At 48.7% G+C, this 27,830-nt stretch overlaps 1 protein-coding gene across 1 annotated transcript; it reads right to left on the bottom strand.

Annotated features, from left to right (window-relative positions):
* Nucleotides 1–1,492: 1,492 nt before the first annotated feature.
* Nucleotides 1,493–27,615, bottom strand: ING4 (inhibitor of growth family member 4). Its single transcript, XM_082267385.1, has 8 exons — nucleotides 27,488–27,615; nucleotides 24,568–24,639; nucleotides 21,609–21,775; nucleotides 11,960–12,074; nucleotides 8,221–8,329; nucleotides 7,999–8,143; nucleotides 2,681–2,742; nucleotides 1,493–1,962 (listed from the first exon to the last, which is right to left on the bottom strand). The coding sequence occupies exons 1-8, from the start codon at nucleotides 27,522–27,524 to the stop codon at nucleotides 1,923–1,925; spliced, it is 747 nt and encodes a 248-aa protein (XP_082123511.1). The 5' UTR covers nucleotides 27,525–27,615; the 3' UTR covers nucleotides 1,493–1,922.
* Nucleotides 27,616–27,830: the final 215 nt, after the last annotated feature.

Here is a 27,830-nt window from a genome sequence, read left to right as displayed (position 1 = left end):
TGATGTCATCAGGTATAATGCATTGTACTTGAGGATGGCACAGGCCCGCCCACAACCCAGAAAAATATGTCACTAGATTAGGAGTGATCAGTGGAAAACAGAGGCTTCTGGGCAAACTGGCAACTGATAAGCCGGCCATAGATGGGTCATATCTCGGCTGGCTCAGCAGAAGAAAGAAGAGGGAGAAGGAAGTCAAAGAGAGGCGAAGAGAGAAGAAGTCAAAGAGAGGCGAAGAGAGAAGAAGACAAAGAGAGGCGAAGAGAGAAGAAGACAAAGAGAGGCGAAGAGAGAAGAAGACAAAGAGAGGCAAAGAGAGAAGAAGACAAAGAGAGGCAAAGAGAGAAGAAGACAAAGAGAGGCGAAGAGAGAAGAAGACAAAGAGAGGCGAAGAGAGAAGAAGACAAAGAGAGGCAAAGAGAGAAGAAGACAAAGAGAGGCAAAGAGAGAAGAAGACAAAGAGAGGCAAAGAGAGAAGAAGACAAAGAGAGGCAAAGAGAGAAGAAGACAAAGAGAGGCAAAGAGAGAAGAAGACAAAGAGAGGCAAAGAGAGAAGAAGACAAAGAGAGGCAAAGAGAGAAGAAGACAAAGAGAGGCAAAGAGAGAAGAAGACAAAGAGAGGCAAAGAGAGAAGACGACAAAGAGGCGAAGAGAGAAGACGACAAAGAGGCGAAGAGAGAAGACGACAAAGAGGCGAAGAGAGAAGACGACAAAGAGGCGAAGAGAGAAGACGACAAAGAGGCGAAGAGAGAAGAAGACAAAGAGGCGAAGAGAGAAGACAAAGAGGCGAAGAGAGAAGACAAAGAGGCGAAGAGAGAAGACAAAGAGGCGAAGAAAACACAAAGAGAGATAAAGAGAGAAGACAAGGAGAGAAGACGAAGAGAGAAGACGAAGAAGAAAAAAAAAAAAAAAAAAAAAGAAGAGTTACTATAGAGGAAGAAGAGTCACTCTACTATCATGTGAAATTTTAACAACTAAGTTTAAAAAAAAAAGTTCTACCCACTTTTACATTGCTTAGTACAGGACTCGTAGCTTTTCTATTATTTTGCCCAGATTTAATGGGATGGCAAAGGGAAGGTTGAAGTTAAAGTGGAGAGAGATATGGGGGACAACAAACAAGGAGATGTAAACATTGAGTTCAATGCGAGGAGAAGGAGACCGAGGAGTGTGATGGCACTTGTAGTGTTTTCTATCGGGTGCACCAGAAACGGCTTTTTGTAACCATGTTTTCCATTTTCAGGGCCATAAAAAAGGAAAAAAAAAAAAAATTATAGCGACACATCTTAGGAGCGTGTCACAATGAAAGGAAAGCCCCTGGAGGACTATCTGTAACAGGAATAGAAAATTTTGGAGGTAGTTCACGTGGCGAGAGAGAGAAGTCTACAAGAGGCGAGAACCAAGAACTCTACAAGATGGCAGAAAGTAAAGACAGAGAGTATTATACAATGGGAGAAGGGGAGCCGGCAACAGAAAACAGGGGCATCTAATAAGGCAGAGACCGATATCCACTGTCAACCAATCAGTAATTTGACCACTGTAATTTATAAACTCTGATTGGCTGCTAGGGGGGGGGGGGGGGGGCTACTGCATTTCATATCCTCACTGCTATTGGTTCTGCCTTAATAAATTAGCCTGAAATCGGTGGATGGGAGAGATCAGCACAGAAGGCATGGGGAATTAGAAAGACAGAAGACCAGGTAAGAACTGGGGACAGACCCTGCATGGTGTGTGGTCCCAATAACCAACACCAGCTAATGGAGTGCGCCCCCTGCAGGGTCTGAGAGGAAAAGTCTAATACTGTCATAAACATGGCCTATATCTCCCATCAGGCTAATCAGCATTCACTCCTCCTGAGACAGACAGAGAAATGCATGTACCACACAACCCAAATACTCGCTGCTCTCCCCTCTAGGGGGAGCCTGTGCTTATTTCTTCTTCCTTTCCTGGGAGCATCGTGGACAGTACCTGGAGAGAAGAGAAGAGGGAGGGTGAGCGGTAAATACAGGGATTAAGTGAAGCAATAAGACCAATAATACGTTGCAGGGGCAAGAACAGAAAGCAGAGATTAAGAATGATGCTGCTAATATACAAAGAAGGAAAACAGAGAGATGGAAATGAGGAGGGAAGACAGACAGGTGACATGGGGCAAGAACCAAGTGGATGATACAGAGACGCAGGAAGGAATGGCAATGAGGAGATGGGCACGCCAGCAGGAGATGGGCAGAAGGACGTGCCAGCAGGAGACGGACAGAGGGGGGCACCAGCAGGGGACATGCACGCCAGCAGGAGATGGGCAGAGGGGGGCGCCAGCAGTAGACAGGCAAAGGGGGGGCACCAGCAGCAGACGGTCAAAGGGGGGGCACCAGCAGCAGACGGGCAAAGGGGGGGCACCAGCAGCAGACGGGGGGGCCCAGCAGGAATCTGGCAGGGGGGCGCCAGCAGCAGACGGCAGGGGGGGGGCACCAGCAGCAGACAGACAGAAAGGGGGGGCGCCAGCATGAGAATGGCACAAGGGAGGCGCCCGCTGGAGCAGGGCAGAGGGGGGGGCGCCAGCAGGAGAAGGGCAGAAAGGGGTGGGATAACAAATGATAATGTGGAGAGGCAGCCATGAGGAGGAAGGAATACATGGGCACACTGAACATGAGAGGATGGTTACATAACCAGTATATCAGATCAGACTCACCATTTTCCACGAGGTTTTGTAGCGAGCCCGACACAGGCAAAGTGAAACCATTCAATAGAGCACTGCAGAAGAACAACCATGAGAGTGAGAAGATTGTACACAAACACGGGATAGGTTACATTTCAGACTGAGTTAAAATCAGTATTTTTTGCTAGAAAATTATTTAGAACCCCCAAACATTATAGATTTTTTTTTCTTTTGCAGCGACCCTAGAGAATTAAATGGAGATTGTTGCAATACTTTATGTCACATCGCATTGCGCAACGCTCTTCCAAAGGCAATTTTTTTTGTAAAAAATACACTTTCTGAAAATAATATACAAGGAAACAGCACATTTAGCCCAATTTGTTTCTATAATGTGATAGATAATGTTACGCCGAGTAAATTGATAGCCAACATGTCATGCTTCAAAATTGAATGACGACAAACATTGGTACTTAAAAATAACCATAGGCGATGCTTAAAAAAATTCTACAGGTTACCAGTTTAGAGTTTTAGAGGAGGTCTGGGGGTAGAATTATTTCTCTCGCTCTAACGATCGCGGCGATCGCTCACATGTGTGGTTTGAACACCGTTTGCATATGTGGGCGCGACTTGCGTAGGCGTTCGATTTTACGCGTGAGCTCGGAGGCTTTACATTTTATACATTTTTTTTTTTTTACTTTTTATTTTTTTTTTACACTGTCCCATTAAATTTTTTTTATTACTTTTATTTCTATTAAAAGGAATGTAAACATCCCTTGTAATAGAAATAAGCAGGACAAGTCCTCTTTAACGTGAGATCTGGGGTCAAAAAGATCTCAAATCTTACATTTACACTTAAAAGCAAAAGAAAAAAAAAAAAAATTGTCTCTTTAAGGTCGTTGGAGGGAAGTGACATATGACATTGCTCCGGTCCTCCAAGGCCATAGAGTGGAGTCAGGGGCCAGCTTGCCCTCATTTGACTTCCTGCCCAGCAACACATTGGGATCAGATCATCTTCTCCGATACCGGCGGCTCCGGTGTTCTATCAGATTTCGCTACCTACGTCATTTCCGGTTGAGATCAGCTGTGGATTCGTCATGCAGCAGCTTGTACCTGCGTCACACGTCCTATTGGGCATGCGCAGAATAGGTAGGGAATTTTGATAACATCGTAAGGGGTCAGGCAAAAGTCCTAGTGTGCATGCGCACCAACGGGTCGGGCAGCGGGATCTCTTATAACAAACATCCATCCGATCTCCATGGCCCACACTGCGCTGAGCCGACACTGCACCGAGCCGACACTGCACCGGCCCGACACTGCACCGGCCCGACAATTCGATCTCCATGCCCCACACTGCACCGACCCGACAATTCGATCTCCATGCCCCACACTGCACCGACCCGACAATTCGATCTCCATGCCCCACACTGCACCGACCCGACAATTCGATCTCCATGCCCCACACTGCGCCGACCCGACAATTAGACAGTGGGCGTGAGCGTGTGGGTAGGGAATAGATTGCCCCATTGTCGGCTCGGCGCAGTGTGTGCCACGGAGATCGGATGTATGTTTGTTATAAGAGATGCCACTGCCCGATCCGTTGGTGCGCATGCGCCCGCTCATGCGCAGTAGGACTTTTGCCTCATCCCTTACAATGTTATCAAAATTCCCTACCTATTCCGCGCATGCGCAGAAGAACGTGCGACGCAGCTACAGCTGGTGCATGACAAACCCGCACCGGAAATGACGTAGGTAGGGAAATCTGATAGGGTAGGGTTTTCTGATAGAACGCCGGTAAGCAGGGAAACGACTGGAAAGTGTCGGGAAGGGGAGGTGCCACCAGATAGAGGGAGGAGGGATCATCCGTTCATGAATCTCCCCCTTCCCGCTAATGATCCAGAAGCAAAGTGTAAAGCTGGTTTCACACTGGATTGCGGAGCGGCTCACAGCAGGAGGTCCGGTGCGTCCCATTCACCGTTTGAGGTCAGAATTTTTGTCTGAATTCGGACCTTAAATGGACCAGAAGATGCACACAAATTTCCTGCAAACCGCACTGCAGCCATCCTGGAGCGGTATGAAGCGGCTCCATTGAGAGCCGGTCACAATCTCCTTACATGCGAATTAAATACGGGGAAACCCTCATCCAATTCGAATCAGTGTGAACCCGGCCTAAAACATCACTTTAGGGTCCCGGTACCCTTCCCTCCGCCTGAGGAAGACGCTAATGGAGTCCAATCTGCAGTCCTATCATTTCATTGGAGGACAAGGGTCTGGTCTATCATTTCATTGGAGGACAAGGGTCTGGTCTATCATTTCATTGGAGGACAAGGGTCTGGTGTCTCAAACTACTTCTCAACCAGGCTTTGTCTGGCACTTTTTTTAGTTTAGATTAGTAATTTTTTTCTAGAAATTTACTTATAACCTCTAAAAACATTGTACTTTTTTTTTTTTTTTTTTTTAGAAGAGACCCCAGGGCAGGGATGTCAAATTAAATTTAATCTCGGGCCGCATCAGCATTATGGTTGCGCTCAAAGGGCCAGTTATATCTATAAGACTAGATCTCAAGAAGACACCCCCCTACATCAGAAGTCAAGAGTCCCCCACTCTCTCTTACATACAGTGCACCCCCCCTTGGTATCCCAGCCTTAGTCCGTAGGGTTCAATATTGAGTTGCCCCACCCTTTGCAGCTATAACAGCTTCATCTCTTCTGGGAAGGCCGTCCACAAGGATGGATGAGCGAGTTTGGGGTGGAGGAACTTGACTGCCCTGACCTCAACCCAATAGAACACCTTTGGGATGAATTAGAGCAGAGACTGTGAGCCAGGCCTTCTCATCCAACACTATTCCTCCCACTGACACCAATGATGGGGCACTATTCCTCCCACTGACACCAATGATGGGACACTATTCCTCCCACTGACACCAATGATGGGGCACTATTCCTCCCACTGACACCAATGATGGGGCACTATTCCTCCCACTGACACCAATGATGGGACACTATTCCTCCCACTGACACCAATGATGGGGCACTATTCCTCCCACTGACACCAATGATGGGACACTATTCCTCCCACTGACACCAATGATGGGACACTATTCCTCCCACTGACACCAATGATGGGACACTATTCCTCCCACTGACACCAATGATGGGACACTATTCCTCCCACTGACACCAATGATGGGACACTATTCCTCCCACTGACACAAATGATGGGGCACAATTCTTCCCACTGACACCAATGATGGGGCACTTTTCCTCCCACTGACACCAATGATGGGACACTATTCCTCCCACTGACACCAATGATGGGACACTATTCCTCCCACTGACACCAATGATGGGACACTATTCCTCCCACTGACACCAATGATGGGACACTATTCCTCCCACTGACACCAATGATGGGACACTATTCCTCCCACTGACACCAATGATGGGACACTATTCCTCCCACTGACACCAATGATGGGACACTATTCCTCCCACTGACACAAATGATGGGGCACAATTCTTCCCACTGACACCAATGATGGGGCACTTTTCCTCCCACTGACACCAATGATGGGACACTATTCCTCCCACTGACACCAATGATGGGACACTATTCCTCCCACTGACACCAATGATGGGACACTATTCCTCCCACTGACACCAATGATGGGACACTATTCCTCCCACTGACACCAATGATGGGACACTATTCCTCCCACTGACACCAATGATGGGACACTATTCCTCCCACTGACACCAATGATGGGACACTATTCCTCCCACTGACACAAATGATGGGGCACAATTCTTCCCACTGACACCAATGATGGGGCACTTTTCCTCCCACTGACACCAATGATGGGACACTATTCCTCCCACTGACACCAATGATGGGACACTATTCCTCCCACTGACACCAATGATGGGGCACTATTCCTCCCACTGACACCAATGATGGAGCACTATTCCTCCCACTGACACCAATGATGGGGCACTATTCCTCCCACTGACACCAATGATGGGGCACAATTCTTCCCACTGATACCAATGATGGGGCACTATTCCTCCCACTGATACCAATGATGGGGCACTATTCCTCCCACTGACACCAATGATGGGACACTATTCCTCCCACTGACACCAATGATGGGACACTATTCCTCCCACTGACACCAATGATGGGACACTATTCCTCCCACTGACACAAATGATGGGACACTATTCCTCCCACTGACACAAATGATGGGACACTATTCCTCCCACTGACACAAATGATGGGACACTATTCCTCCCACTGACACCAATGATGGGACACTATTCCTCCCACTGACACCAATGATGGGACACTATTCCTCCCACTGACACCAATGATGGGGCACTATTCCTCCCACTGACACCAATGATGGGACACTATTCCTCCCACTGACACCAATGATGGGACACTATTCCTCCCACTGACACAAATGATGGGACACTATTCCTCCCACTGACACAAATGATGGGACACTATTCCTCCCACTGACACAAATGATGGGGCACTATTCCTCCCACTGACACCAATGATGGGACACTATTCCTCCCACTGACACCAATGATGGGACACTATTCCTCCCACTGACACCAATGATGGGGCACTATTCCTCCCACTGACACCAATGATGGAGCACTATTCCTCCCACTGACACCAATGATGGGGCACTATTCCTCCCACTGACACCAATGATGGGGCACAATTCTTCCCACTGATACCAATGATGGGGCACTATTCCTCCCACTGATACCAATGATGGGGCACTATTCCTCCCACTGATACCAATGATGGGGCACTATTCCTCCCACTGACACCAATGATGGGACACTATTCCTCCCACTGACACCAATGATGGGGCACTATTCCTCCCACTGACACCAATGATGGGGACCTATTCCTCCCAATGACACCAATGATGGGAAACTATTCCTCCCGCTGACACCAATGATGGGGCACTATTCCTCCCGCTGACACCAATGATGGGGCACTATTCCTCCCGCTGACACCAATGATGGGGCACTATACCTCCTCCTATTGACCACAGGCACTATATAATTCTTTTTTTTTTTTTTTTTTACTTTCACTGACCACCATGCTCCAGACATTTTCTACCCCCATTGGCCACAGTCTGGCCCTCCTATAGTCTGAAGGACAATAAACTGGCCCTTCCTTTAGAAGGTTTGGAGACCTCTGCTCTAGGGTATCTGAAATTAGAAAATATATAAATATTTTGGGGGTTTTATGGGATCTTCAGGCCAGGAATGATCTGGCAGAGAAGCAGTTAGAGAGCTCCATGATGGCGGACAGTGGGACACCACACTTACATCTGGGTTATCGCAGCCGATCATCTCTCCGTAGGACACCTGATGGCACAGACAGTAAGTGGGTTCATTGGGATCCACCGGCATATCCAGGACATCGGATGGGTGGACTTTGCTGAAGTTAGTAGCCGGTGCCCCGTACTCTGCCCTGGGGAGAAAAGGAAAGCGTTCAGCACCGGTGCAGGATACACGCCGCCAATGAACAAACCCAACAGATCAACTCACGTCTGAACCAGCTTGATTTTCTTCTGCCCGCTTTTTGCCGTCTCATCGTCAGAATTCTTGACCTTTGACTTGACCTTTGGGGCTTTCTTCTCTTTTTGGCCTCTGCCTTCTGCAGAGAGATCAGGCAGAGTGTTAGTTCTTGGGTCAAAGCAAAACTACAACCAAAAAAAAAGCCTAAAAATTAATAGTGCAATAAAAAATAAAATATCAAAATCAGACTTTTCTTTTCTGCAATATTCAGCTTCAATCTAGAGATTTCCCTTGCAGAAATTGTATGTCTGCTGCTAGATGTCCTCCCACTGACACCAATGATGGGGCACTATTCCTCCCACTGACACCAATAATGGGGCACTATTCCTCCCACTGACACCAATGATGGGGCACCATTCCTCCCACTGACACCAATGATGGAGCACTATTCCTCCACTGACACCAATGATGGGGCACTATTCCTCCCACTGACACCAATGATGGGGCACTATTCCTCCCACTAACACCAATGATGGGGCACTATTCCTCCACTGACACCAATGATGGGGCACTATTCCTCCACTGAAACCAATGATGGGGCACTATTCCTCCCACTGACACCAATGATGGGGCACTATTCCTCCCACTGACACCAATGATGGGGCACTATTCCTCCCACTGACACCAATGATGGGGCACTATTCCTCCCACTGACACCAATGATGGGGCACTATTCCTCCACTGACACCAATGATGGGGCACTATTCCTCCACTGACACCAATGATGGAGCACTATTCCTCCCACTGACACCAATGATGGGACACTATTCCTCCCACTGACACCAATGATGGGACACTATTCCTCCCACTGACACCAATGATGGGACACTATTCCTCCCACTGACACCAATGATGGGACACTATTCCTCCCACTGACACCAATGATGGGGCACTATTCCTCCACTGACACCAATGATGGGGCACTATTCCTCCACTGACACCAATGATGGGGCACTATTCCTCCACTGACACCAATGATGGGGCACTATTCCTCCCACTGACACCAATGATGGGACACAATTCCTCCCACTGACACCAATGATGGGACACTATTCCTCCTACTGACACCAATGATGGGACACTATTCCTCCCACTGACACCAATGATGGGGCACTATTCCTCCACTGACACCAATGATGGGGCACTATTCCTCCACTGACACCAATGATGGGGCACTATTCCTCCACTGACACCAATGATGGGGCACTATTCCTCCACTGACACCAATGATGGGGCACTATTCCTCCACTGACACCAATGATGGGGCACTATTCCTCCACTGACACCAATGATGGGGCACTATTCCTCCACTGACACCAATGATGGGACACTATTCCTCCCACTGACACCTATGATGGGCACTATTTCTCCCACTGACACCAATGATGGGACACTATTCCTCCCACTGATACCAATGATGGGGCACTATTTCTCCCACTGACACCAATGATGGGGCACTATTCCTCCCACTGATACCAATGATAGGACACTATTCCTCCCACTGACACCAATGATGGGGCATTATTCCTCCCACTGACACCAATGATAGGGCATTATTCCTCCCACTGACACCAATGATGGGACACTATTCCTCCCACTGACACCAATGATGGGGCACTATTCCCCCCACTGATACCAATGATGGGGCACTATTCCTCCCACTGACACCAATGATGGGGCACTATTCCTCCCACTGACACCAATGATGGACCAATTCATCCCAAAGGTGTTCTATCGGGTTGAGGTCAGGACTCTGTGCAGTCCAGTCAAGTTCCTCCACACCAAACTCACTCATCCATGTCTTTATGGACCTTGCTTTGTGCACTGGTCCAAATCATTTGGTGGAGGGGGGGATTATGGTGTGGGGGTTGTTTTTCAGGGGTTGGGCTTGGCCCCTTAGTTCCAGTGAAGGGAAATCTTAAGCCATCAGCATACCAAGACATTTTGGACAATTTCATGCTCCCAAATTTGTGGGAGGAGTTTGAGGATGGCCCCTCCCTGTTCCAACATGACTGCCCACCAGTTCACAAAGCAAGGTCAATTAACCACTTAAGCCCCGGAGGATTTGGCCGCTAAAAGACCAGGGTTTTTTTTTGCGATTTTTTACTGCGTGACTTTAACGGACAATTGCGCGGTCGTGCGACGCTGTACCTAAACAAATTTGACGTCCTTTTTTTCCCACAAACAGAGCTTTCTTTTGGTGGTATTTGATCTCCTGTGCGATTTTTTGATCATGCGCTATAAACAAAAAAAGAGCGTCAATTTTACAAAAATAACAATATTTTTCACATTTTTTTTATATGAAATTTCCCCCCAAAAAAATGTAAAAAAATCAAAATTTTTTAACATTTTCGGCCAATTTGTTTTATGCTACATATGTTTGATAAAAAAAAAAAAAACGCAAAAAGCGTATTTTGATTGGTTTGCGCAAAAGTTATCGCGTTTACTAACAAAGGGAAAGATTTTTGTCATTTTTGGTGTTTTTTTTTTTAACGAGTAATAGCGGCGATCTGCGTTTTTTTGCGGGACTGCGACATTGCGGCGGACAGATCGGACCCTTGACTGACATTTTTGACACTTTTGAGGTTACCAGTGACATTACTGCAGTAATCAGTGCTATACATATGCACGGTTACTGTAAAAATGACACTGGCAGGGAAGGGGTTAACTGTATTGGACAGGGAGGGGTTAAGTGTGTCCTAGGGGTGTGATTCTAACTGTATAGGGACATGGCTATTGGTGTAAAAACAAAGATCAACGGTCCTACATAGTAGAACCGTCTGTTCTTCATTTTTACACAGGGAGAATGACGGGCGGTTTGTTTACTTAAGCCGCGCCGCCTTTCTCCCTTCACCGGAGCGATCGTGAGTGACCGGCGGACGATCGGATCCGCCGGTCACACGCACTGACTTGTCAGTGAACGAGCCGGGGCGGGCGCACGCAATTGGCTCACAAGTCAGTGACAGGCGAGTGACGTACCCATACGTCACTCTGCCTGGCCGGGGCTGACCGCCGCAGTATATAGTCGTGCGGCGGTTGGCAACCGGTTAAGACATGGATGAGCGAGTTTGGTGTGGAGGAACCTAACTGGCCTGCACAGAGTCCTGACCTCAACCTGATAGAACACCTTTAAGAATGGCGACTGCAAGCCAGGCCTTCCCACCCAACATCAGTGCCTGACCTCACAAAAGCGCTTCTGGAAGAATGGTCAAACATTCCCATAGACACTCCTAAACCTTGTGGACGGCCTTCCCAGAAGAGTTGAAGCTGTTATAGCTGCAAAGGGTGGAGCCAACTCAATATTGAACCCTACGGACTAAGACTGGGACGCCATTAAAGTTCATGTGTGTGTAAAGGCAGGTGTCCCAATACTTTTGACAATATAGTGTATGAACACATACCCATATCTAGTCATTGTGTGCTGTGGGGAGGGGAATGAGCTGGCCCTCGGCTCACTGGATTACAAAAGCACGCTAAGCCCAGGTTTACCCAATCTCTTCTCCATCCTGGAATAAGCCTGTCCCCTGCCAGCTTGCTGCAGAGACTGACTCTGTGTGTGGGGAAGGTTGTGTGTGGGGAAGCAGGGGCTTCTCTGCTGAGCTCCACCACGCAGCCGGTTGAGTCAGATCTAGAGATCTCCAATGAGGGTGGGTTATGAGTTTTGCTGAAGTCAAGACAACAATCTGAATGGTAACCATCGGCCACTCACTCTTTTTCCCTTTGCTGGAGCAGCTGTCGTAATCACTGGACTCAATATGCTTCTCCTTCAGGTCAGCTTCAAACCGAGCCAGGTCCGTGTCCAGCCTCCGAATGTGTTTATCTACCTGAGGGGGGGGGAGAAAAAAAAAAAAAAGACATAAGTTCATACGCAAACAGAAGGAGCAGTGCTACTACGTATACAGCTCACCACTAAACAAGTTCCCGGATGCCCGATCCACAGCTGTTTAACTGGGTACATATGTAGAAAGATGAACCGCACACTGGTAGTTAAAGTAAAAAAAATCTTCATCTTAATTCAGGAACTACAGAACACAACTGCTGAGATCAGTTGACGCGTTTAAACCTATAAGGCCTTAGTCATAACTCATGTTAGTTATGACTAAGGCCTTATAGGCTGAAACCCGTCAACTGATCTTATAAGCAGTTGTGTTCTGTGGTTCCTGAATAAAGATGAAGATTTTTTAAGAGTAACTACTGGTGTGCGGATCATCTTTCTACACACAAGTTCATCTAGTTCAACCAATAAAATAACACAAAATGAATGGGCTCTGCAAAGAATCGCATGTGATTTGAAACCAGAATGCAGTGCGATTCCTGTCCAAATTACATGCAGTTTCCCCAGTGCTCCTGTGTGAACCCAGTATAGAAAGACAGGGAAGCGCCATATACACTGGGTATAGAAATGAATCCCCCCCCTTAAAAAAAAAGAAATCTAATTTTGTTGCTTTGCAGCCTGAAATGAAGACAGACACCGTTCGTTTTTGTTTTATCAATCTGTATTTACTAAAGCAACTTGTAACATCTAAGTGAAAGATATAACGCCAACATGTCAGAAAAAAAAAAATCAAAAACAAAATCACTGAGTTGGAAAAAGGATCCCCCCCCCCCATGTATTAGTATTTTGTTGGACCCTCTTTTGCTGTAATTCCAGCCTTTAGTCTGTTGGGATTTGTCTCTTCTAACTTTACACATCTAGACTTTGCAATATTTGCCCGCTTTTCTCTACAGAACTGCTCAGGTTCAGTTACATTTGATGGTGAGTTTGGACTGCAGTCTTCAACTATTTCACATATTTTCAATGGGATTTAAGTCTGGGCTCTGACTAGGCCATGTAAGGACATTCCCCGCCTTCTCCTCCAAACACTATGTGCTCATTGGTGGACATTCCCCCGCCTTCTTCTCCAACCACTGTGTGAGGCTCATTGGTGGACATTCCCCACCTTCTCCAACCACTGTGTGCTTATTGGTGGACATTCCCCACCTTCTCCTCCAACCACTATGTGCTAATTGGTGGACATTCCCCACCTTCTCCAACCACTGTGTGCTTATTGGTGGACATTCTCCACCTTCTCCTCCAACCACTGTGTGCTCATTGGTGGACATTCTCCACCTTCTCCTCCAACCACTGTGTGCTCATTGGTGGACATTCCCTGCCTTCTCCTCCAACCACTGTGTGCTCATTGGTGGACATTCCCTGCCCTCTCCTCCAACCACTGTGTACCCATTGGTGGACATTCCCCGCCTTCTCCTCCAACCACTGTGTGCTCATTGGTGGACATTCCATGCCTTCTCCTCCAACCACTGTGTGCTCATTAGTGGACATTCCCCGCCTTCTCCTCCAACCACTGTGTGCTCATTGGTGGACATTCCCCGCCTTCTCCTCCTCCAACCACTGTGTGCTCATTGGTGGACATTCCCCACCTTCTCCTCCAACCACTGTGTGCTCATTGGTGGACATTCACCGCCTTCTCCTCCTAACACTGTGTGCTCATTGGTGGACATTCACCGCCTTCTCCTCCAACCACTGTGTGCTCATTGGTGGACATTCACCGCCTTCTCCTCCTAACACTGTGTGCTCATTGGTGGACATTCACCGCCTTCTCCTCCAACCACTGTGTGCTCATTGGTGGACATTCCATGCCTTCTCCTCCAACCACTGTGTGCTCATTGGTGGACATTCCATGCCTTCTCCTCCAACCACTGTGTGCTCATTAGTGGACATTCCCCGCCTTCTCCTCCAACCACTGTGTGCTCATTGGTGGACATTCCCCGCCTTCTCCTCCTCCAACCACTGTGTGCTCATTGGTGGAAATTCCCCACCTTCTCCTCCAACCACTGTGTGCTCATTGGTGGACATTCCCCACCTTCTCCTCCAACCACTGTGTGCTCATTGGTGGACATTCACCGCCTTCTCCTCCTAACACTGTGTGCTCATTGGTGGACATTCACCGCCTTCTCCTCCAACCACTGTGTGCTCATTGGTGGACATTCCATGCCTTCTCCTCCAACCACTGTGTGCTCATTGGTGGACATTCCATGCCTTCTCCTCCAACCACTGTGTGCTCATTAGTGGACATTCCCTGCCTTCTCCTCCAACCACTGTGTGCTCATTAGTGGACATTCCCCGCCTTCTCCTCCAACCACTGTGTGCTCATTGGTGGACATTCCCCGCCTTCTCCTCCTCCAACCACTGTGTGCTCATTGGTGGAAATTCCCCACCTTCTCCTCCAACCACTGTGTGCTCATTGGTGGACATTCACCGCCTTCTCCTCCTAACACTGTGTGCTCATTGGTGGACATTCCCCACCTTCTCTTCCAACCACTGTGTGCTCATTGGTGGACATTCCCTGCCCTCTCCTCCAACCACTGTGTACCCATTGGTGGACATTCCCCGCCTTCTCCTCCAACCACTGTGTGCTCACTGGTGGACATTCCCCGCCTTCTCCTCCAACCACTGTGTGCTCATTGGTGGACATTCCCTGCCCTCTCCTCCAACCACTGTGTACCCATTGGTGGACATTCCCCGCCTTCTCCTCCAACCACTGTGTGCTCATTAGTGGACATTCCCCGCCTTCTCCTCCAACCACTGTGTGCTCATTGGTGGACATTCCCCGCCTTCTCCGCCAACCACTGTGTGCTCATTGGTGGACATTCCCCACCTTCTCCTCCAACCACTGTGTGCTCATTGGTGGACATTCACCGCCTTCTCCTCCTAACACTGTGTGCTCATTGGTGGACATTCACCGCCTTCTCCTCCTAACACTGTGTGCTCATTGCTGGACATTCCCCACCTTCTCTTCCAACCACTGTGTGCTCATTGGTGGACATTCCATGCCTTCTCCTCCAACCACTGTGTGCTCATTGGTGGACATTCCCTGCCCTCTCCTCCAACCACTGTGTACCCATTGGTGGACATTCCCCGCCTTCTCCTCCAACCACTGTGTGCTCACTGGTGGACATTCCCCGCCTTCTCCTCCAACCACTGTGTGCTCATTGGTGGACATTCCCTGCCCTCTCCTCCAACCACTGTGTACCCATTGGTGGACATTCCCCGCCTTCTCCTCCAACCACTGTGTGCTCACTGGTGGACATTCCCCGCCTTCTCCTCCAACCACTGTGTGCTCATTGGTGGACGTTCCCTGCCTTCTCCTCCAACCACTGTGTGCTCATTGGTGGACATTCCCCGCCCTCTCCTCCAACCACTGTATGCTCATTGGTGGACATTCCCCGCCCTCTCCTCCAACCACTGTGTGCTCATTGGTGGACATTCCCAGCCTTCTCCTCCAACCACTGTGTGCTCATTGGTGGACATTCCATGCCTTCTCCTCCAACCACTGTGTACCCATTGGTGGACATTCCCCGCCCTCTCCTCCAACCCCTGTGTACCCATTGGTGGACATTCCCAGCCTTCTCCTCCAACCACTGTGTGCTCATTGGTGAACATTCCATGCCTTCTCCTCCAACCACTGTGTGCTCATTAGTGGACATTCCCCGCCTTCTCCTCCAACCACTGTGTGCTCATTGGTGGACATTCCCCACCTTCTCCTCCAACCACTATGTGCTAATTGGTGGACATTCCCCACCTTCTCCTCCAACCACTGTGTGCTAATTGGTGGACATTCCCCGCCTTCTCCTCCAACCACTGTGTGCTCATTGGTGGACATTCCCCACCTTCTCCTCCAACCACTGTGTGCTCATTGGTGGACATTCCCCACCTTCTCCTCCAACCACTATGTGCTAATTGGTGGACATTCCCCACCTTCTCCTCCAACCACTGTGTGCTTATTGGTGGACATTCCCCACCTTCTCCTCCAACCACTGTGTGCTCATTGGTGGACATTCTCCACCTTCTCCTCCAACCACTGTGTGCTCATTGGTGGACATTCCCTGCCTTCTCCTCCAACCACTGTGTGCTCATTGGTGGACATTCCCTGCCCTCTCCTCCAACCACTGTGTACCCATTGGTGGACATTCCCCGCCTTCTCCTCCAACCACTGTGTGCTCATTGGTGGACATTCCATGCCTTCTCCTCCAACCACTGTGTGCTCATTAGTGGACATTCCCCGCCTTCTCCTCCAACCACTGTGTGCTCATTGGTGGACATTCCCCGCCTTCTCCTCCTCCAACCACTGTGTGCTCATTGGTGGACATTCCCCACCTTCTCCTCCAACCACTGTGTGCTCATTGGTGGACATTCACCGCCTTCTCCTCCTAACACTGTGTGCTCATTGGTGGACATTCACCGCCTTCTCCTCCAACCACTGTGTGCTCATTGGTGGACATTCCATGCCTTCTCCTCCAACCACTGTGTGCTCATTGGTGGACATTCCATGCCTTCTCCTCCAACCACTGTGTGCTCATTAGTGGACATTCCCCGCCTTCTCCTCCAACCACTGTGTGCTCATTGGTGGACATTCCCCGCCTTCTCCTCCTCCAACCACTGTGTGCTCATTGGTGGAAATTCCCCACCTTCTCTTCCAACCACTGTGTGCTCATTGGTGGACATTCCCCACCTTCTCCTCCAACCACTGTGTGCTCATTGGTGGACATTCACCGCCTTCTCCTCCTAACACTGTGTGCTCATTGGTGGACATTCACCGCCTTCTCCTCCAACCACTGTGTGCTCATTGGTGGACATTCCATGCCTTCTCCTCCAACCACTGTGTGCTCATTGGTGGACATTCCATGCCTTCTCCTCCAACCACTGTGTGCTCATTAGTGGACATTCCCCGCCTTCTCCTCCAACCACTGTGTGCTCATTGGTGGACATTCCCCGCCTTCTCCTCCTCCAACCACTGTGTGCTCATTGGTGGAAATTCCCCACCTTCTCCTCCAACCACTGTGTGCTCATTGGTGGACATTCACCGCCTTCTCCTCCTAACACTGTGTGCTCATTGGTGGACATTCCCCACCTTCTCTTCCAACCACTGTGTGCTCATTGGTGGACATTCCATGCCTTCTCCTCCAACCACTGTGTGCTCATTGGTGGACATTCCCCGCCCTCTCCTCCAACCACTGTGTACCCATTGGTGGACATTCCCCGCCTTCTCCTCCAACCACTGTGTGCTCACTGGTGGACATTCCCCGCCTTCTCCTCCAACCACTGTGTGCTCATTGGTGGACATTCCCTGCCCTCTCCTCCAACCACTGTGTACCCATTGGTGGACATTCCCCGCCTTCTCCTCCAACCACTGTGTGCTCATTAGTGGACATTCCCCGCCTTCTCCTCCAACCACTGTGTGCTCATTGGTGGACATTCCCCGCCTTCTCCGCCAACCACTGTGTGCTCATTGGTGGACATTCCCCACCTTTTCCTCCAACCACTGTGTGCTCATTGGTGGACATTCACCGCCTTCTCCTCCTAACACTGTGTGCTCATTGGTGGACATTCACCGCCTTCTCCTCCTAACACTGTGTGCTCATTGGTGGACATTCACCGCCTTCTCCTCCTAACACTGTGTGCTCATTGCTGGACATTCCCCACCTTCTCTTCCAACCACTGTGTGCTCATTGGTGGACATTCCATGCCTTCTCCTCCAACCACTGTGTACCCATTGGTGGACATTCCCCGCCTTCTCCTCCAACCACTGTGTGCTCATTGGTGGACATTCCCCGCCTTCTCCTCCAACCACTGTGTGCTCATTGGTGGACATTCCCTGCCCTCTCCTCCAACCACTGTGTACCCATTGGTGGACATTCCCCGCCTTCTCCTCCAACCACTGTGTGCTCACTGGTGGACATTCCCCGCCTTCTCCTCCAACCACTGTGTGCTCATTGGTGGACATTCCCCGCCTTCTCCTCCAACCACTGTGTGCTCATTGGTGGACATTCCCCGCCCTCTCCTCCAACCACTGTGTGCTCATTGGTGGACATTCCCCGCCCTCTCCTCCAACCACTGTGTGCTCATTGGTGGACATTCCCAGCCTTCTCCTCCAACCACTGTGTGCTCATTGGTGGACATTCCATGCCTTCTCCTCCAACCACTGTGTACCCATTGGTGGACATTCCCCGCCCTCTCCTCCAACCCCTGTGTACCCATTGGTGGACATTCCCAGCCTTCTCCTCCAACCACTGTGTGCTCATTGGTGAACATTCCATGCCTTCTCCTCCAACCACTGTGTGCTCATTAGTGGACATTCCCCGCCTTCTCCTCCAACCACTGTGTGCTCATTGGTGGACATTCCCCGCCTTCTCCTCCAACCACTGTGTGCTCATTGGTGGACATTCCCTGCCCTCTCCTCCAACCACTGTGTACCCATTGGTGGACATTCCCCGCCTTCTCCTCCAACCACTGTGTGCTCATTGGTGGACATTCCCTGCCCTCTCCTCCAACCACTGTGTACCCATTGGTGGACATTCCCCGCCTTCTCCTCCAACCACTGTGTGCTCACTGGTGGACATTCCCCGCCTTCTCCTCCAACCACTGTGTACCCATTGGTGGACATTCCCCGCCTTCTCCTCCAACCACTGTGTGCTCATTGGTGGACATTCCATGCCTTCTCCTCCAACCACTGTGTGCTCATTAGTGGACATTCCCCGCCTTCTCCTCCAACCACTGTGTGCTCATTGGTGGACATTCCCCGCCTTCTCCTCCAACCACTGTGTGCTCATTGGTGGACATTCCCCACCTTCTCCTCCAACCACTGTGTGCTTATTGGTGGACATTCCCCACCTTCTCCTCCAACCACTGTGTGCTCATTGGTGGACATTCACCGCCTTCTCTTCCAACCACTGTGTGCTCATTGGTGGACATTGGTGCAGTGGCAGCCCTGGGTCCAGCAACGTAGACCTACGTCGCTGCACTGCTAGTCGGGCCGAAGGAGGAGAGGCGGTGATCACCGCCACTCTTCCCCGATCGTCAGGGAAAGTGTGAGAAGATCCGCCTGCTTGTGTAAACAAAGCAGGCGGATCTTCTCTGTGACAGGCAAGGACAGATCACAGGATTCAGCATAGCTAAACCTGCGATCTGTGTCACACAATCCCCTCCCCCCACACACGTCAGTAAGCATGAGGCACACATTTAACCCCTTGATCACCCACAGGGTTAACCCCTTCCCTGCCAGTGTTATTACAGTAACAGTGCATATTTTTTAGCACTGATTACTGTAGTAATGTCACTGGTACCCCCAAAAGCATTAAAAATATCAGTTAGGGGTCCGATCTGTCCGCCACAATGTCGCAGTCCCGCAAAAAAAAAAAAAAAAAAAAAAAAATCGCAGATCGCCGCCATTACTAGTAAAAGAAAAGAAAAAACACAATAAAAATGACAAATCATTCCCGTAGTTTGTAGATGTGAACTTTTGCGCAAACCAATCAAAATACACTTATTGCGATTTTTTTTTTTTTTTTTTTTTTTACGAAAAATATGTAGCAGAAAACAAATTGGCCTAAAATGTTAAAAAAATTTTGATTTTTAAATTTTTTTGGGGGGGAAAGCTGTTTATTTTTTTCAAAATTGTTAAAAAAATTGCACAGGTGATCAAATACCACCAAAAGAAAGCTCTATTTGTGGGAAAAAAAGGACATAAATTTCATTTGGGTACAGCTTCGTACAACTGCGCAATTGTCCGTTAAAGTAACGCAGTGCCGAATCGCAAAATAGGCCCTGGTCAGGAAGGGGGTAAAACCTTCCGGTCTTAAAGTGGTTAAAAATACGCTCATTGAGAATTTTTTTGTCAAAGACATGTAGCTAAATACATTTTAGCCTAAATATATGACAAAAATTGAAGATATTGGATATTATTTAACTGTCAAAGTAGAAAATGTGAATTGTTTGCGAAATTTTTGCTATTTTTAATAATATCGCAAAAAATAAAAAGCGCAGAGGTGATCAAATACCACCAAAAGGAAGCTCTGTTTGTGGGGGAAAAAAAAAGGACGTCAATTTTATTTGGGTACAGCGTTGCATGACCGCGCAATTGTCAGTTAAAGTAGCGCAGTGCAAAGTTGAAAAAAGTGGCCTGGTCATTGAGCAGCAACATCTTCCGGGGTTAAAGTGGTTAATGACCAGGCCATTTTTTTGTGATTCGGAACTGCGTTACTTTAACTGACAATTGCGCGGTCGTGCGACGCTGAACCCAAATAAAATTGATGTCCTTTTTTTCCCAGAAATAGAGATTTCTTTTGGTGGTATTTGATCACCTGTGCGATTTTTATTTTTTGCACTATAAACAAAAAAAAAAAAAGGAGCGACAATTTGTTTCTCACACGGGGGACCAAAAAAAAAAAAAAAAAAAGTTACAATTCGGAAAAATAAAATAAAAAAAAAAAAAAAAAATAATATTTTTTACTTTCTGCTATAGAACATTCACCCACAAAATATTTAAAAATCAAAATTTTTTAACATTTTAGGCCAATTTGTATTCTGCTACATATTTTTAGTAAAAAAAACCCCCAATAAGCGTATTTTGCACAAAAGTTATCGCGTCTACAAACTACGGGAAAGATTTATGTCATTTTTATTTATTTTACTAGTAATGGCGGTGATCTGCGATTTTTAGTGGGACTGCGACATTGCGGTGGACAGATCGGACCCCTGACTGACATTTCTGACACTTTTGGGGGGGGGGGACCAGTGACATTACTACAGTAATCAGTGCTAAAAATATGCACTGTCACTGTACTAATGACACTGGCAGGGAAAGGGTTTACCCAGGGGGTGATCAAAGGGTTAAGTGTGAGCCTAGGGTGTGCTTTCTAACTGTATGGGGGTGTGGCTTGTGAAATGACCATAGAGACATGTGTTCCTATATAGAAGGAGCTCTGTGATCATTCCAGGGAGAAGAACGGTCAGCTGTGATTACAACATCCGACCGTCCTTCTCTCTTAGCGGGGAGCGATCGCAGGCACCTGGTGCCAATTGTGGCCACCGGTCCCGTAGATCGTCATCCCGCTGCCTAGTGAGGGTGGGATATATATATCTATCTCTCTATATCTCTACCTCAATCGATCAATAGATAGATCGATCGATATTTTTTCACTTTTTATCATAATTGTTTTCACCGATTAGAACATTTTTCTGGAAATTGATTACAATTATTGCACTTTTTTGGATTGAGATAATGGGATATTATAATATTAAAGAGTAGATTTGCACTGATTTTATAATTTGTTGTTCCTGTCCCCAAGAGCTTACAATCTAAAATGTCCCTAACTCGCATACATACACAAACTAGGACCAATTCCCCCTTCCTGCATGCCTTTGTAGTGTGGGAGGAAACCCATGCAGGTGGTGCGGTGGTTGGGATCTGATCCCCGGTGCTGTCAGGAGAAGTCGCTGTGCTGCCTCTCTGAGGGGTAACACAGAGAAGTAATTGGGGCTGACACATACAAAGTATCCGCTGTCCTCAATCACTCACCATTTCATACGTCTGCATGGCCAGCTGCACCTTGTCGTCTCCATACTCCTTACACTTCCCGTACGCCTCCTGTACCTGACGAAGGAGCTGCAGCTTTTCCTCGGAGCTCAGTGTACGGGCGTTGCTCATATATTGGGAGGATAGCCGGTCTATTTGACACTTCAAATCTGTAGGGGGAAAGAATGATCAGCCAATCAGAGAGCTCTCAGTTACACCGTTCATTTATATCTTCTAAACTGCAACACATCAATAGGGACCGCCCCATGAATCAATCCGCCTCCAATCCCTGACTAGTGCTGCGTTCTACAAACATCTCAAAATCAATACTCTCATTAAGGTAGAAGTCCAGTCAAATCCGATCTAAACTTAAACCCGTTACCACCCCCGCTCTAAGTCCTATACTAACTACCCAGTAGAAGTAAGATGCTCAATATTTACTGTCAGGACCCGGAGCTGAACCTGCGACCTCTGCCGAGTCTTGCAGTAGTTCTTGCTGAACCCCCTGAAATGCTAGACAGCTCCCTGCCTGATTCCTGAGACTTGCCTTGTCACTTTCAAAACTCTTTGCTCCTCCTATGAACTTCCTATTTAAGCCACGTCTTTGTACTTCCTGTTTGCCAGATTATTGTGCTCTCGCCTGCTGCCATCCATATCTTCACTACCACTTGTTACCAACCTTTGGCTTATTTCTGGACTATGCTTGTTTAATCCCAAACTGCAACCACCTGTTGCTGACCTTTAGCTTATTTACCGACTAAGCTTCTGCTTGATCCCCCACCTGCTATATCGGACCCCAGCTTGCTCACTCCCTGGTTGGATAATCCTGAGGACCACAACCTGCTATTTATTATTATTATTATACAGGATTTATATAGCACCAACAGTTTGCGCAGCGCTTAACAAAATGAAGGCAGACATTACAGTTACAATACAATTTGGAACAAAAGGAATCAGAGGGTCCTGCTCGTTAGAGCTTACAATCTAAAAGGGAGGGTCAATTGATACAAAAAGGCAATAGCTGTGGGGGATGAGCTGATGGAACAAGTGAAACAGTGTTATTAGTTAGTAGCCAAACCCATCTCCACCCTCGGGAGCTCTGCTGAACACCGGTTAGTGGTTAGACCCCGCACCTCAGATGAGCCCTCATCATCTACCAGGGTGACCTGCTTGTCTCTGGTGTAAATCTCCCAGGACCCGGAGCTGAACCTGCGACCTCTGCCGAGTCTGGCAGTAGCTCTTCTTGCTGAACCACCTGAGATGCTGGACAGCTCTCTGCCTGATTCCTGAGACTTGCCTTGTTACTTTCAAACTCTTTGCTCCTCCTATGAACTTCCTATTTAAGCCACGTCTTTGTATTTCCTGTTTGCCAGATTATTGTGCTCTTTCCTGCCAATATCTCGCTGTTGTCACTCCTCCTGCCATCCATATCTCCACTACCACTTGTTACCGACCTTTGGCTTATTTCTCAACTATGCTTGTTTAATCCCAAACTGCAATCACCTGTTGCTGACCTTTAGCTTGTTTACCGAGTACGCTTCTGCTTGATCCCCCACCTGCTATATCGGACCCCAGCTTGCCTGTTGGATAACCCAGGGGACCACAACCTCCTACTAACACGCAGCCAAACCCATCTCCACCCTCAGGAGCAGCGGTTAGTGCTTAGACCCCACACCTCGGGTGCCCCCTCATCATCTGCCAGGGTGACCTGCTTGTCTCTGGTGTAAATCTCCCAGGACCCGGAGCTGAACCTGCGACCTCTGCCGAGTCTGGCAGTAGCTCTTCTTGGTGAACCCCCTGAGATGGTGGACAGCTCTCTGCCTGCTTCCTGAGACTTGCCTTGTTACTTTCAAACTCTTTGCTCCTCCTATGAATTTCCAATTTAAGCCACGTCTTTGTACTTCCTGTTTGCCAGATTATTGTGCTCTCTCCTGCCAATATCTCGCTGTTGTCGGTCCTGCTGCCGTCCATATTTCCACTACCACTTGTTACCGACCTTTGGGATTAAACAAGCGTAGTTGAGAAATAAGCCAAAGGTCGGTAACAAGTGGTAGTGGAAATATGGATGGCAGGAGGAGTGACAACAGCGAGATATTGGCAGGAGAGAGCACAATAATCTGGCAAACAGGAAGTACAAAGACGTGGCTTAAATTGGAAATTCATAGGAGGAGCAAAGAGTTTGAAAGTAACAAGGCAAGTCTCAGGAATCAGGCAGGGAGCTGTCCACCATCTCAGGGGGTTCACCAAGAAGAGCCACTGCCAGACTCTGCAGAGGTCGCAGGTTCAGCTCCGGGTCCTGGGAGATTTACACCAGAGACAAGCAGGTCACCCTGGCATATGATGGTTTGTGTTTTTTTGCGATTTTATTTTATTTTTTTTATCAAAAATATGTAGCAGAAAACAAATTGGCCTAAAATGGTGAAAAATTAGATTTTTACATTTTTGTGTTATGTTATATAATAGAAAGTGAAAAATATTTTTTTTTTTTCTCCGCAGAATTGTCGCTCTTTTTTTTTGTTTATAGCGCAAAAAAAAAAAAAAAAAAAAAAAAAAAAAAAAAATCGCACAGGAGATCAAATACCACCAAAAAAAAGCTCTATTTGTGAGGAAAAAAGGACGTCTATATTATTTGGGGACAGCGCAATTGTTAAAATAACGCAGCGCCAAATCACAAAAAAAACGGCCTGGTCATTAAGGGGGTAAATCTTCCGGTCCAGAAGTGGTTAATGTTTTGCAGGAGCCTATCACGGACCTTGGTGACATGGAAATCACGGAGAGCCGCGTACAGCCGGCCATACTCGTGCCTCTTTGCAGTGATGTGTACCCAACGCATGCACGGCCAACGCGTTTCCTGATCAGTGAGGTTTCACATTTGGGAAATATGGCGAAAAAACACGTAAAAAAAGTCGATATCTCTGTCTGCTTGAACCCTCCGAGCAGCAGGAGAACCCCACACACTCACCTTCTGTCCTCTGATCCAAATCCCTCATCAGCTGGAAGTTCCTCTGTAGTTCAAAAGGCAAATTCTCTATACCTGCAAACAAGGAAAACTTTATTACTTCAACCAGACATGATACAAGAGACGGTCAGAGACTGCAGACATGGTACAGGAGATGGTCAGAGACTGCAGACATGGTACAGGAGATTGTCAGAGACTGCAGACATGGTACAGGAGATTGTCAGAGACTGCAGACATGATACAAGAGATGGTCAGAGACTGCAGACATGATACAAGAGACGGTCAGAGACTGCAGACATGATACAGGAGATGGTCAGAGACTGCAGACATGATACAGGAGACGGTCAGAGACTGTTAGAGATAATTGCTACAGCTGTATCCGGAAAGTACTCGCAGAGCTTCACTTTTTACACATTTTATGTTACAGCTTTGTTTCAAAATGGATTCCATTCATTATTTTCCTCAAAATTCTACAAACCCCTCCCCCATAATGACAACGTGAGAGAAGTTTGTTGGAAATCTTTGCAAATTTATAAAAAAATAAATAAATCCCATGTACATAAGTATTCACACCCTTTGCCATGTACATAAGTATTCACACCCTTTGCCATGTACATAAGTATTCACACCCTTTGCCATGTACATAAGTATTCACCCCCTTTGCCATGTACATAAGTATTCACCCCCTTTGCCATGTACATAAGTATTCACACCCTTTGCCATGTACATAAGTATTCACACCCTTCACCATGCACATAAGTATTCACACCCTTTGCCATGACACTCGGGATTGGGCTCAGGTGCCTCAGGCAGAATTACGCGTTTCACTTCAGAACATTCAGAGATCATTAACTCACCTGGGGGGAGGAGTCTATCATACACACCCCACCCCCACTGAATGACCTCACACCCCCATCTACACTCAGTGATTGGATTATTTGTCATCCATGCTTATCTGTATATGGCCAGCTGATGGCACAGGAGGGGGGAATGCTCTGCAGGACACAGGAGGGGGGAATGCTCTGCAGGACACAGGAGGGAGGAATGCTCTGCAGGACACAGGAGGGAGGAATGCTCTGCAGGACACAGGAGGGAGGAATGCTCTGCAGGACACAGGAGGGAGGAATGCTCTGCAGGACACAGAAAGGAGGAATGCTCTGCAGGACACAGGAGGGGGGAATGCTCTGCAGGACACAGGAGGGAAGAATGCTCTGCAAGATACAGAAAGGAGGAATGTTCTGCAGGACACAGAAAGGAGGAATGCTCTGCAGGACACAGGAGGGGGGATGCTCTGCAGGACACAGGAGGGGGGATGCTCTGCAAGATACAGAAAGGATGAATGCTCTGCAAGATACAGAAAGGAGGAATGCTCTGCAGGACACAGGAGGGAGGAATGCTCTGCAGGACACAGGAGGGAGGAATGCTCTGCAGGACACAGGAGGGAGGAATGCTCTGCAGGACACAGGAGGGAGGAATGCTCTGCAGGACACAGGAGGGAGGAATGCTCTGCAGGACACAGGAGGGGGGAATGTTCTGCAGGACACAGAAAGGAGGAATGCTCTGCAGGACACAGGAGGGGGGAATGCTCTGCAGGACACAGGAGGGGGGAATGCTCTGCAAGATACAGAAAGGAGGAATGTTCTGCAGGACACAGAAAGGAGGAATGCTCTGCAGGACACAGGAGGGGGGATGCTCTGCAGGACACAGGAGGGGGGAATGCTCTGCAAGATACAGAAAGGATGAATGCTCTGCAAGATACAGAAAGGAGGAATGCTCTGCAGGACACAGGAGGGGGGAATGCTCTGCAGGACACAGGAGGGGGGAATGTTCTGCAGGACACAGAAAGGAGGAATGCTCTGCAGGACACAGGAGGGGGGGATGCTCTGCAGGACACAGGAGGGGGGGATGCTCTGCAGGACACAGGAGGGGGGGATGCTCTGCAGGACACAGGAGGGGGGGATGCTCTGCAGGACACAGGAGGGGGGGATGCTCTGCAGGACACAGAAAGGATGAATGTTCTGCAGGACACAGGAGGGGGGAATGTTCTGCAGGACACAGAAAGGAGGAATGCTCTGCAGGACACAGGAGGGGGGAATGCTCTGCAGGACACAGGAGGGAAGAATGCTCTGCAAGATACAGAAAGGAGGAATGTTCTGCAGGACACAGAAAGGAGGAATGCTCTGCAGGACACAGGAGGGGGGATGCTCTGCAGGACACAGGAGGGGGGAATGCTCTGCAAGATACAGAAAGGATGAATGCTCTGCAAGATACAGAAAGGAGGAATGCTCTGCAGGACACAGGAGGGGGGAATGCTCTGCAGGACACAGGAGGGGGGAATGCTCTGCAGGACACAGGAGGGAAGAATGCTCTGCAAGATACAGAAAGGAGGAATGTTCTGCAGGACACAGAAAGGAGGAATGCTCTGCAGGACACAGGAGGGGGGATGCTCTGCAGGACACGGGAGGGGGGGATGCTCTGCAGGACACAGGAGGGGGGGATGCTCTGCAGGACACAGGAGGGGGGGATGCTCTGCAAGATACAGAAAGGATGAATGCTCTGCAGGACACAGGAGGGGGGAATGCTCTGCAAGATACAGAAAGGATGAATGCTCTGCAGGACACAGGAGGGGGGGAATGCTCTGCAAGATACAGAAAGGAGGAATGCTCTGCAGGACACAGGAGGGGGGAATGTTCTGCAGGACACAGGAGGGGGGAATGCTCTGCAGGACACAGGAGGGGGGGAATGCTCTGCAGGACACAGGAGGGGAGAATGCTCTGCAAGATACAGAAAGGAGGAATGTTCTGCAGGACACAGGAGGGGGGGAATGTTCTGCAGTGACAGGAAGGAGGAATGCTCTGCAGTGACGGAAAGGAGGAATGTTCTGCAGAATGTACACAGGGTGCCCCCTCTCCCCATCACTCACTGTCCAGATAATGCTCCAGGTACATTCCAGCCGCCATCTTCAGCGACAGAAGAGCGGCTTCCGCCCGGAGGACAAAGCGTCTCTATAGCGCCTTCCCCGCCGCCATCTTTCCTGAGACACGCGCCGCCTAACCACACAGAGCGCTGCCTGTGTGAGGAGACATCTGCTAGAGGCCCAACCCCCAGAGAGGAGCCCAACCCCCCCCGCAGGAGGGGAGCCGCCATGATGTTGGAGACCAGCAGCCTTTGTTTTGGGCGGAATGGGGAAAAATAAGAGAGAAACTGAGAATCCAAAATCTTCATTTCCACCAATAATAATAATCCCAGCCGCAGGGAATCATGGG

The sequence above is a fragment of the Pelophylax lessonae genome (assembly GCF_965119305.1).
Source record: "Pelophylax lessonae genome assembly, chromosome: 9".
In the NCBI taxonomy this organism is placed as follows: domain Eukaryota; kingdom Metazoa; phylum Chordata; class Amphibia; order Anura; family Ranidae; genus Pelophylax; species Pelophylax lessonae.
The sequence above is the reverse complement of the archived record's forward strand: the minus strand, read 5'-3'. Positions and strand labels throughout refer to the sequence as shown.